A 12,201-nucleotide genomic window follows, 5' to 3' on the forward strand; every position below is an offset into this window, starting at 1 on the left:
AATTTCGCGTAATGCCGAATTATTATCGACGTGATGATGACTGAATATTGTCGCAACGATGCTAAATGTATCAATGGACCGAATTATTTCGCGCTTGTAATGATCGAGATTGTTTCGGAATCCTATCTCGCATTGAAAATGTATCGCGTTTGTAAAGTGTCGACGTGTTGTGTAAATTGACCAATCGCAAATGATAAATTAGTGCCATATAAGTGCATACTTCTTAAAGCAACAGCGAAGTCAACAAAAATGCAAATGCAGAAGAACATCGACCAGTGAGTAAATTTTACATAATATTACATTATATAATTATTTTGATTATTTCTATTTTAACATTAGTTCGTTATGATTAAAATATTAATTCTTCAATTCTTTTTTGTGTATTAAATAATAAAAATATTTATTATTTTAATAGACCTTGTAATAATAAAGATGTAACGTTGTAAAATATTCGCTTGAGAATTGAGAAAAACACAATTGAGAAAAAAAGAAACACGCGAGTAACGGCGAGTTAATCGAGTATACGAGTGGTAGAGGTCAGAAGTCTGCAAAAATTTAGCGCGTTCAACGCGGCGAAGGAGGCCCATGAGGGTTCCCGACCCGTCGAACTGAAGGAACATAAACAGAAATAGGACAGGTTTCCAAGGCTGCATCTATATATAGGATGCATACAGTACACGAAGAGCGCGTACGTACTATGGGTGGAACGCTATCGTAATCGTCGTGTGTTCGCTCGCTGCCCTTCGTCTTTTGCTCTCTACCAGAGGTCTAGAGCAACCTAATACACACATATACACTCGTGCGCCTCTATAGAGAGCGACCTACTCGCAACATCGCCGAGAAAACGGACCGGCACGGCGCGTTCATTCATGCCCTCTTGAACGCGCGTCTAGAGAGTTGCTTTACGACAACGCGGACGCGAACAATCGCCTTTCTTTCGTTTATCGATAACGTTCTTTTATTTCCTTGGTATAAAATACATCGTCGCGAATAAATTCGTCGAACATAAAAGTAAATTATTATTTGTCAAATTGCATCTTGTAATATCAAAAGTAGCGAAAATACTGTCGATGCTTCAAACTTTACAAGCATTTGTTTCATAAATTATCTCAGACTTATAAAGTATTTTTTTTTATACAAATGCTACAACGGCTAAATAAAGAATATAAATATTATAAAATTTTAATATGCGTCAATCAAAATAAACATTTTTTTATGAAATACGTTTACGATTTTCTTGGACGGCATAATGCTTCGCAAAATATAAATTTTTCAATTTTAAAATTTTAACACACACAAGTTGCTCTAAGATAATGTGATATAAATGTAAACTCTCGAAGAAACAAAGTTGCGATTAGTTTCAAACATTCTTTAAACTCTGACTTTTCAAACTTTCAGTTTGCCATAAGATCTTTGCAAAGTGCCGTAAAGTCGCGAGCTACGCGCATATTTCAGAACTTCAAAGCGCGCGAACCGGTTCCGCGAAGTCAGTAAGCAATGATTAATATTAAAAGTCAGTAGAGCGAATTATCCGTCGATCGAAACCGCCTTCGAACTTGCGCAAAATTGAACATCGTTTCCTGGCCCCAAAAACATTCGCTATCGAATTTCACGGGGCAACGAATCGGAACCAATTTATCTCTACGAGAAGCCGAACACTATTTCATAATCTCCCGTAAATCTTAACCACACATTCGAGCGCACACAAACGTCAACAACGATACAATTTTGATGAAGGCTGCTTAATATTTCCTTTTTTGTCTCTTAAAAACTTCCGCCTTATCCCTATAGTTTTGAGAATCGAGCAATATCATCTTCTGAGAATGTCGTCATCATTTGGACACCATCTGCTGCGACAAAAATCGCGCGGTACGTTTTTATCTAAATATTTGAAGATCATAAAACGCGGCAAGCGACAAACTCATAAAAGAAACGGTTGGATTAACTGTGGTCGGTGGGATGTAGTTACGTAAGAAGGAACCAAGTAGCAACCAAATCCAGTTTTGCAGCCATGTGTTTGCACACAGACATTCGCATTGAAATAAGATTTACTCTTGTGGCCCACGCGTTTATTCTTGCATAGCATGAATATATTTAAATGTAAGTAGAAAATACTTTGGATCGTTTAAAATTCAAAACTTAACTCTTGTAAAAATTGCTCTCTATTAAAAAAAATTTGGTATTTAAAAAAATACTACTAATAAAACACGATCAATCTCTTCATACACAGCCACGCCCATTTTTCACGTTACAAGCATCGATATTGTAAATAATATTTTCCACGCATTCCACAAACTCCAAGTTTTTTTAGTCTCTCGTTTTTTGCTTTTATAAATTACGTCGCAAGTCCTGGCAGCGTCTTTACGGCTTTCATTCTCACGCGTCTGCTTTAAGGTGTCGTCTTCCCCGGAAGAAGCCACCCACACAACAACGCGCGACGAAGGTTGCCGCGAGAAAACGACTCTCAACGTGTTCCTTGTCATTTATCATTTTTATCCTAAGATTCGGTTTTTCTTTCTACAGTGAGATTCCTTTCAAAAGTTTGCAAACGAGTTCGAAGCATTTCTTTCGCATTTCACAATGCAAAATTTTCCTTGTTTAAAATATCTAACCTTTGTTCAAAATTCTCTATCGACAGTTTTCTATTTTTGATCGAAAAAATTAAATAGAAATATCAAATTATCACATATAACATTTTTTCCAATGATTTCTATTGAAATTAAATTCAAGTATCAAATCAGCATTGTTATCAGCATTTTTAAAATATACACGTTTCATAACAGTTTCTTCTTTAAAAAACATTGCGTTATGTAAAAATGTGTTTAGTAGTTAAAAAGTTGTCAAAATTTTATCAAAGTTGCAATACCATAAATATAACATCACAGACATTCCACATTAAAAAAAAAACATGTCAAGTTCTTAATAATTAGCCTTCTGCTTAGTTTTCAACGTTATCGTTAACGTAAATAAAGAATAAGAGGAACTTACCTAGCACGGTCGCTGAAGAAATCGACCTTGCTCTTCTTTTTCATGATCGCCTGAGGCTGGTGAAGCGGGCTGACGCTAGGCTCGCTGGTGGCCGGTGGCGAGCTGGAGCCGGTGCTGGATGACAGGGAACCGGCCCTACCGCGACCCGACTCGATCATCTGCGCCTCGGTGGTGCCGCGACCGTTCGCGGCGACGACGTGATTACCGTGATTGGGCGGGCCAGCCGACACGGCCAAACTCGGTCTAGTGTTCTGCCGGTTGCGCCGCTTCTTCTTCTTCGCCTCGTTTTCGTCGGGACGATTGCCGGGCACGTTGCCGAGACCGGGCGGCATCCAGTCGAGATCCTTTTTCAGGTGGCCGCGGCCGCAGCGGCAACCGCACGCCTTGAACGCGAGATCATAACCCTTTTTGGTCCAGAGGTTCTGATGACGCTGACGCTCGGACCAGCTGCGCGCGCGACCGCAGCTCTTCAAATACGTCAGCACCGTCTGTTCCCAGGCGTCAAAGCATTCGCGGTGCATGAACTGGCCGACCGGGCAGTTATCATTGTTGCAAGTTACCTTGACCGCATCGTGCAGTGCGTTCAGACGAATGAGGCTGTCACCTCGTAGACATTCGCCTGTCGGTGTGCAGCAACGCGTCGTCTGGCTTGGACCTAATAAGTTGTCCATGGGATCGTTAATGCCAGCGCCACCGCCACCGGCGCCGCCCCCGTTCTCCAGGAGGCCGCCGCCGTGGCTGTTGGCGTGACGCCGCGGTGCCATAGATGCCCGGACTTGCGTGTATTCTCTTCCACTAATTCTCGGGCGTTGTTTTTCGATGAATGACCTCGCGGTAGGCTCGAAAATTGTAGATAATGCGGTGCAAGTGGGCGAACACGCGCTTCGTTGCGATCACAAAGGTCAGTTCCGTCTTATTTCTTCATCTTCGATCGATTCACCTCGCACGATGGAGACACGACGACAAACAAGACGTGAGATCAAGCGGCAGAAACCGATCTCGCGTCCGACAGGTTCACGACTCGATGAAATCAAGGCGCCGCCTGCCCGAAGAGTCAAGGTCATTCGTCGTTACGTGTCACAGCAAGATCGCCGGCTCGCGCGATACGACGAGCACAACGTTGAAAAACACCGCACGAAATACGACGTGACGTTCTTTAACGTTTCCGTCGACGCGCTGGCGCATCGAAGTCAAGGTCACCGTGCTGGACCGCGACACACCGCGCCGCGATAAAACGCAAAAGTCTCTCGTAGGATACGAATTCCGAACGTGAATCTTGTCGTTCGTCCGTGCACTATTTTTCGCGATCACTGTTCTTCCACGTCTCTATTCTCGTTCACTTGCTCGTCGCCGAACTCAAAATACAGCACGATGTTGCTCCTGCGCGCGCGAGGCGACGAGTGTGTTCTCGCCCGCCGGCTCCTCGAATGTCAGGGTCACCGGCGCCGGTAACGCGCCGCCGGCGTGCAACGCAATTTCCGACGGAGAGAGCGCGCGCGCGCGTCGCGTTTCACGACGAACCGCCGCGACGATTTAAACGAACACTAAACGAGCAAATGGTGCCAGGTTATAAAGAAAGGACGCGCACATACGTTTACACACAACACCGAGGCTGTCTCTCCTATTCCTCTCTTTCCGTTCTCTCTTTTTTTTTCTGCTCTCCCGACGAAACGGACGAGCACCACGACGAAAAACGCTCGCTCGCACGTAGGGTGCACCAGTCACTGAGAGAAGCCGGCGACGACAGCGTGCCGGCTGCCGTGGCGCCGAACGCGGGCGAGCGCGAAAGTGAGGCCCCATTGGGTGAAAGCGAAAGCACCATGGTGGGGGTCACGGCTAGCGCGCCAATCGATGCACGCCGTTGTCGCGTCCCTCCGGTCGGGCGCACGCTGCCGCACCGCGGTTGCGATATCGCCTTGTTTCTCTCGCGCTCATGCAGCCGCTCCCTGCTACGCCCGCGCTTCTTCTCTTTCTCGCGTTACGTTGTCTCTTTCCATCCGCCGCACGACCGTCCGGTATCGCGTAGTTTCCGTCTCGTTCGTTTCCTCACCGCGTCTCGTTCGCTCCTTTGCGCACACACGCCCGCTGTACATACGCACGACGCGTTTTACTTTTCGAACCCGGACCGGCCGAGCAGCCCCGCGCGAATATAATTCGAGGTGGCCTGTTTGTGTGTGTGTGTGTGTGTGCACATGTACATTTCGCGATACGCAGCCCAGGCGAATTTAGCGAGGAATCATACGAAGGTGACGCCAGAAGTCGTGCCTCTCTCGTATTTGTTTCATATTCGGAAATTGCACGCGCAAATTACTAATTCAAATTAGTAGTAGAGGTAATTATGAGGTTATGTCTCTTTCGCGATAATTTCTTGAAGAATTATACTAACAATAAGACAATATGTTTAATGATACGCAAACAAAGCAAATGCAACATATTTATGAAGCATATATAAATTCTTGCTGTTTGAATATAGGTTATGGAGCACACTATTCTCTTCGAATATCACTATTGCCTTTTTGAAGTAACAATAAGTTTTCTAATATTTGAGTTGCAAGTATTTATGACTATATAAATATCAGTAATGTTGAATAAATATAAATATTTATGTATGACATTATGAAAGCTCTCTATAAATAATGTAACATTTTATTCGCTGTCTCCGAATGCTTCTTCAAATTCGTTGCAATTTAAAATGTGCTAAGCGTTTAATTCTTTGACAATGTCGAAACTAATCCATAATTTTCATCTGTCTTTTGCCGCTGTGTCAAATGAGTTTAGATTCATTGTACACGTCTCGCCAGTTTCTCTTATCATATTCATATCCTTCTGACATTGGCTTACCTTTCTGTCTCGTTGCCATGTATATCGCGCAAACAATACTCGCGTAAGAGCTTTAAAGCCCGAATAAAGTGAAAACGGAGCCATGATGCGACGGAAAAGCTCCAAACGTGACAACGCTTCATCCGTATACGACAAACAGGTAGAATATGAAATTCTGTGTTCCAGTGAGATTTCTCTCTCAGTATTTTTGTGAAAGAAGTTTATTCGATATATTTATCTTTTTTATAGATGCAATCGTAAAACTATCTGGTAGCAATAAAAAAATCTCATATTTCTTAAATTTTCTAAAATTTTGCATCTCTTATCTCGAGAATAATATCGATGTATTGGTCGTGTAATTACAATTTTATATTAAAATGGTAATTGATATTATTCTGCGTTCTAGATTCTTTTCGTTACATTTTTCGTTATCATTATGATAAACATTAACCGCAGCTTATTTACGTTCACGCGAGCGGGTGTACGTGAATGATTTCACGTTCTCCGCTCTAACGGGTGATTCACGACGCGTTAACAGAAATTACAAGAAAATATCTTCCACTTAATCGTCTACGCGCGCTATGTTTTTTCCCCGCGTCTACGCGTCTACGTGCCGTGAAACGCCGCGAAATGTACGTCATAAATTCACGAAATGCCACGACCATAGGATATCTATATGGACTGGATTGCACTACGAAACAGCCGTTTTCAAGCCGGGCAAAATCAGCCTACGAGTTTTATATAGCCATAAAAACACGGCAAATTTTTCTTGTTGACATCATAAATATTGAAACTTGTCTGGTCGAGTTTACTATCTATATAGTTAACGAAAAAATATTGCCACTCTTGTTTTTATTCTCTCAATTGTTTTAGATTACAAAAGTATTCAATATATCTTTTTACAGATTTTCTTTGGACAATGTCGACGAGACTCGGACACGCAGCCTTCGACAGTTATTATTTATCTATAGTTACGACCGAGAGATATTTACACGCAGAAGAGTTCAGCTCGTCGTCCCGGTAAGTCTTGAAACTATTTTGCACATTTATTTCAACAAAATTTCCATAGAATGTCGATTTATGCTAATTGCATATTGTAGAAACTCGTATAAAGCGATCGATGCGATTAACTAGACCTTCCGATGCAAATACTAGTTCAGATTGCGATCGCGCGATCACAAACTTGTCTTTCGGATTATAAATTATTTTCGATGTCCTCGACAATAGATTTCGAGTCACTCATTGACATTTTTATTCGGCAAAGATACTATGTAACTATAGCTACGATGACAAGACACGCAAATAGGACTAAATAAATAAACGTGTATATTGTGTGTATTGATAAAGCACAGTGTTGTATTCTCGAGCGAGATACCGAAGTTATATCTAGTATTTGTCGAGAAATTTATATCTGCAAATACGCTGTTAAAGCAATTTATCGATGATAAATCGGAGGCGCGTTGTCGTTCGTCATTTCACGATTCACTCTCGCGGACTCGTGTTATCGCAAGTGTCAGCGAGAGAGTTGCACAAACAACGTTCTGATTTAACATGCAAATGTTACGCTTATCGAGCGTTCGACTTATCGGTAAAAAAAAAAAGAGCATCATTAACAACAGAGATTTCTTTTGACGTTTATTGTACTGAATAAAGCATTCTTAATTATACGCGAAGAGCGGACGCATTAACGATTTTTCTTTCCGGTAGCTGATACTTTGTCAAGTTTGCCGATATATTTCTATCAACGACAAAATGGTTACATGACAGATAATAATTCTCGATATGCTTACATCTGCTTACTGAGCTATTTTATAAAGTATAAAAAAAAGAGTATATAATATATAAAAACTGAATTAATAAATAGTTAATAACACAAACGTATATATCGCGAAATTTGTACGTATAAGATATATAATATCTTAATAATGAGATGTATAATTAATACTCCGATCAAAAATTTATTTTTATTTTTATAGACAAGTTATTATTTCATATTCTATCACATTGGACACAATCGTAATTTAATTTAATAAAGTATTCATCAGTAATGTTGGTGAATAAATGATTCACATGCAATATTTATCGCATTATTATGAGAATGCGCGCGCATTAATTAAACTTTATAAAGCCTGCAAGCTTAAAATATTTTATTTGGCCGTTATATTCATTTTGGCCCCTCAATTATAAACGTATTGCACAACCCCTGTTTTCATCCATATTTCCATAAACATCTTTATCTACAATTATTTCATCATAAAATCAATTGCAAAGTCGTATAAAGTGCATTCACGCATAACGCGAAATGTCTTTTATAGCATTCCCACGTAGTTCAGCCATACGGAATAAATCGTAGAATTGATTATGTTTACCCGTGTGTAACTTTGCGTGTTTTGGACCGAAACTACGCACCAGGCCAACGTCGCAGCGGCAAAGCGAAACGAGATACGTATTAGATTACATTGCATAATTTTATCGGCGATCGTAAAGCTGTTAGGAAACTTGAGATCGCCCAATTCGCATACGGCACAGATCCATAAATTGCGGATGTTGATAAAAATAACGTGAAAAAATTTTTGATACCAGCCACACAGCACCTGGCGGTGTGAAATTTTATGTTTCCCTATCATCGCAAGCGTTTTCCAAAATGATTGTAAGTTTTTCGATCAATCTGTCAGAAATGTCACACGATTCAAATGTTATGACAATTCATAATAGGTACTTCTTGAAATTTATTATTATTTCAACAGATTAGCGTTTCGAAAAGAGTATCAACGGCGCGTTAAATTTTGTTGTAAGGAGTTTGGGCAAGACTCTATCGAACCTCACGTTTGACGAATCAATTTGACATATCACGGAGATTTTTCAAGCGTCGGCACAGGCATCGACAAATAATCGGGATCCTGTACGGGGAATGAATCCGTCGAATCTCGACAACGTATTCCGAGAATATTCCGTTCACGCGCGGATCCTTCTGTAATAAATACCCAGGTATGGCGATAAATAACGAAGTCCGGACTATAGTAGACGCCTATACATCACACTCGAGCACATTGTACGTGACGTCAGAGGGACGAATTTGATTCGCCGGCGTGGTGGAGCCTCGCCATTTGTATCGGCTCGTGTAAATATTGTACAAGAGCTGCGTGAGCCGCGCGCGGCGTTTGTAAGCGGCGGGAATTCAGGTCAGTCGGTTCCCGAATTTCGCCGATGGTTAGGCGCGACGGTAGGGAACCGTGGCTGCTGGCTGCTTACCCGGGGTACCCGAGAAAGGATAATCCAGCGTTTTCGAGAGGGCTCCCCATGAAAAAGCTGTTTTGATCGGTTCAGGTTTCTAGGGTTTCTAGGACGGTGACCGTGAATGAGGCTTTAAGCCGGTACATACGACGCCATACGTCATGGTGAAGAGGGGAACCGGAGGGGGAGGTGTGCGCCGGGGCAGACGAGTTTTTCGGATATAAAGACGAGTTCGGATGTATAAAGAACCAGATGTCATTGAAAAGAACACGTACCCCCATCCCCGTTTGCGCATTAAGAAATACCCGGGACGCGCTATTAAAAATCCGCCCTTCGAGGGTGAATCGGAAGAAGTAGAACGGTTCAAAAGTCGAGACAATTGCGCGGAAGAAAATTTCGGTTCCTCCTTCCTATCCTGTTTACTACGACGTACGAATTGCGCCGTAGCGTCAGCGCGATGCGATAAAATAAAAGTATCGTTTGATTTAAGTTTTAACAATAACGCTGACAAAGTGTTTTGCGTCGATTGTAAACTCGAGCGATAAACTTGCAATGTTTGAAATTCGCACGCGTCATTATCGACGAAAGTTGCCAGTCACGGACGATACATCGGTTTTACGAACAGATATACGATATGAAGAAAAAAAAAAAACGCATGCTAATGTCGAGTGGTCGTAGACATGAATTAGGCAAAGCAGACTTCGTCGCTACACACGCGGTCTACGACGGTAGCGAAAGTCGCGAAAATCGCACGGTGCCGCTCGGTTTTTTTCATAAATTCTCACGGACGGCAAAATCGGCCGGCGTACCGCGAGACGAAGAGGAATAGGAAGAGAGCACGATTCCTATTATCGGATCTACGGCATTGCATTAACATCCATTCTCGTCAGAAATGCAATAAAGCGCGTAATCCAAGTCGTTATTGTTACGCTGCCGCGCGCATTAATTTTTCACTCCCGGGCGTACACGCGTGCGTCCTGAGGGCGCGGTGGTATTTCCTGGGAGCTTCGCTTGCAGCTACGCAATAGAACGAACAGCGTCGGTCGGGGATAGCTGGCTCGCGATGGAGAGGAAAGAGGGCGGGTGGACGGGGGGAGGGGGGCAGGGAAGGGAGAGAGTGGCGCTTGGTTAGAGGTTGGAGTTTGAAGGTTAGGGGCACCGGGTTGATCGGGTTGGGGTGCCGACGAGAGAGAGCGGGGGTGTAGGTCTAGGTTCAGGGGCGGCATTGCCACGGGTGGGCGTGCACTTTCGGTTTCAGGCTGCGCATGCCCGCTGCACTCGCAGGCCACCAGGGTTTCTTCCCCAGCACCCGGCAGCAGGGGTCGTATATGCGCAATCCCCCTCGTGAAGGTTTCTACCCCGCGTAAAACCCACCACCACTACCCCCGTTTCCACTGCCGGCGGCGGCGGCGGCGGCGGCGACGGCGGCGGCCGCCGCGCTCACCACCACCATCACCGTCGGCTGCCGCCACCACCACCACCGTTACCGGGCCACCATCGTGCTCTGCCATGCCCGGCGTGTCCCCGGTTACGCTTGTAACCAGCGTCGGGATCGGAAATTACAGGGCGCGTCCTTCACAGAGAGAACTCGGCCGCTCCGCTTCTCGACGCCGCTGCTTTAACCCTAAAGCATCCGCGTTTCCACGTGAACGTTCTACTTTCCGCATTCGAGCCCCTTGAAAAGCTCCGCGTTCCACCCTCCCCCGCGGGTCGGATTCATTCTACGATCGATACCGCGCTATCTACTTTGTACTTGAATAAGGGGCATAATCGTTCTCGTGATATAGCTGCGATGCGCCATGACGTATCTACATTCAATGGTCCACTGAACGGTCTTTAAACACGCCGGTCGATAACCACGCCCTCCGAAAATAAGGGCAATCTAAACCTGCGAACATCGCTCGGCCATCTTTAAAGAGCTCTGATTTATAAAATGGCCACATTTGATAACAGAAATAAAATAAGATGGAATGAGTTAAAATTCTGTCTTAAAACGTGATATTCTCTCCGTCCGCGCTGTAGATTTAACGTTAATTTTTAGATCCAAATACTTGCAATGGTTGCGACACACGAAATGCAAGACGAATAGACGACGATAATGGAAGTACGCGAAGCACAATGCCGCTATTTCCTTCGAACAAGAAAAGTGATTTAGCTAATGTCTTTTTGTGCTCCGACAATTCCTCTTAAAGTGCGCTCGCAAAGCTGTGCACTGATATGTATCACAGGAACAAAAATCGTCGAGCAAAACTGCGATAAAGTCCACTTTCGTAAAACATTATCAATTTAACGTGACCTTAAATAACTTTTGTTGAATTAACTTTGTTAAATAATTTTGTTGAAAACGGGAAGTACGCGCAGAAACTCACGTACAATTTATTATAAAAAGATTTAATTATCGACTTTCGCGCAATAAACAGTCGCAACATGATTTCATGAAAAACCGTGCTTTGTATCGGTAACTGCAATCTAATTGACATTTAATTGCACATCTATCCACAGAATTATTTGCGTTAATAAATTTTTACTCTAACAATAACCAAAAATTGTATTTGCTTGTAAGAAGTGCGTAGCGGCATCTTAAAAATTTTAGATATCCGAACATGTGTCTATGTAAATTGAAAGCATGCCAAAGTATGAATGTACGTTACAACATAACAGTACGCTCGGATATAAATAGATTAAGCGAAAGTAAAAAAAGATATTTTTTTTTTCATCTAAATTAAGATTGCTTAAAGCGTGTCTAATCGATCATGCATAAGGATAGAAAGCATAATTTTTATCGTAGATATCGCCGCGCTTCGTCCAATCGATAATCTATCAATTAAGTGGTTTACAAGCTGCACGCCGCGACGCAAAAATAGAATTTTCTTAAGCGACTATCTATATGAACCCGAGTGCGTCGACTTGTTCGCGGTAAAGTTGGTTTACTGCCGTCGCTGGCTGGGAGAGCTATTCATAGCATACCGACATGCAATTGCATAAAGCCAGTGGATACGTTGACCCTAAGTGTTACGTAACTCTCGCGTCTAGTGCCAGCTATCAGCGAAACGATAACGCTGCAACTCCGATAGTTGGTCTACCACTGTATATCTACGAGAACATTTGCGCACAGATCGTCGTATTATTCGCAATCATTCCCCTCCCCCGCTCTTAACA

At 43.1% G+C, this 12,201-nt stretch overlaps 1 protein-coding gene and 1 long non-coding RNA gene across 3 annotated transcripts in view; one reads left to right on the plus strand and one right to left on the minus strand.

Annotated features, from left to right (window-relative positions):
- The window catches only part of heca (headcase), a 157,281-nt gene extending 152,591 nt beyond the window's left edge, over nt 1-4,690 (minus strand). The window contains exon 1 of the mRNA XM_012372595.2: nt 2,989-4,690. Within this exon, the coding sequence (XP_012228018.1) occupies nt 2,989-3,752 (764 nt within the window). The 5' untranslated portion in view covers nt 3,753-4,690. The remainder of the gene's footprint in view (nt 1-2,988) is intronic.
- A 160-nt stretch (nt 4,691-4,850) lies between these two features.
- Nucleotides 4,851-12,201, plus strand: part of LOC105675435 (uncharacterized) — a 48,949-nt gene continuing 41,598 nt past the window's right edge. Inside the window, exons 1-2 of one of the 2 annotated variants that reach the window (XR_010890423.1) lie at nt 4,851-5,968; nt 6,714-6,828. This is a non-coding gene — a long non-coding RNA (uncharacterized lncRNA). The remainder of the gene's footprint in view (nt 5,969-6,713; nt 6,829-12,201) is intronic. The other variant, XR_010890424.1, reaches the window with a different exon arrangement.

Source organism: Linepithema humile, chromosome 5 (genome assembly GCF_040581485.1).
Source record: "Linepithema humile isolate Giens D197 chromosome 5, Lhum_UNIL_v1.0, whole genome shotgun sequence".
Classification (NCBI taxonomy): Eukaryota; Metazoa; Arthropoda; class Insecta; order Hymenoptera; family Formicidae; genus Linepithema; species Linepithema humile.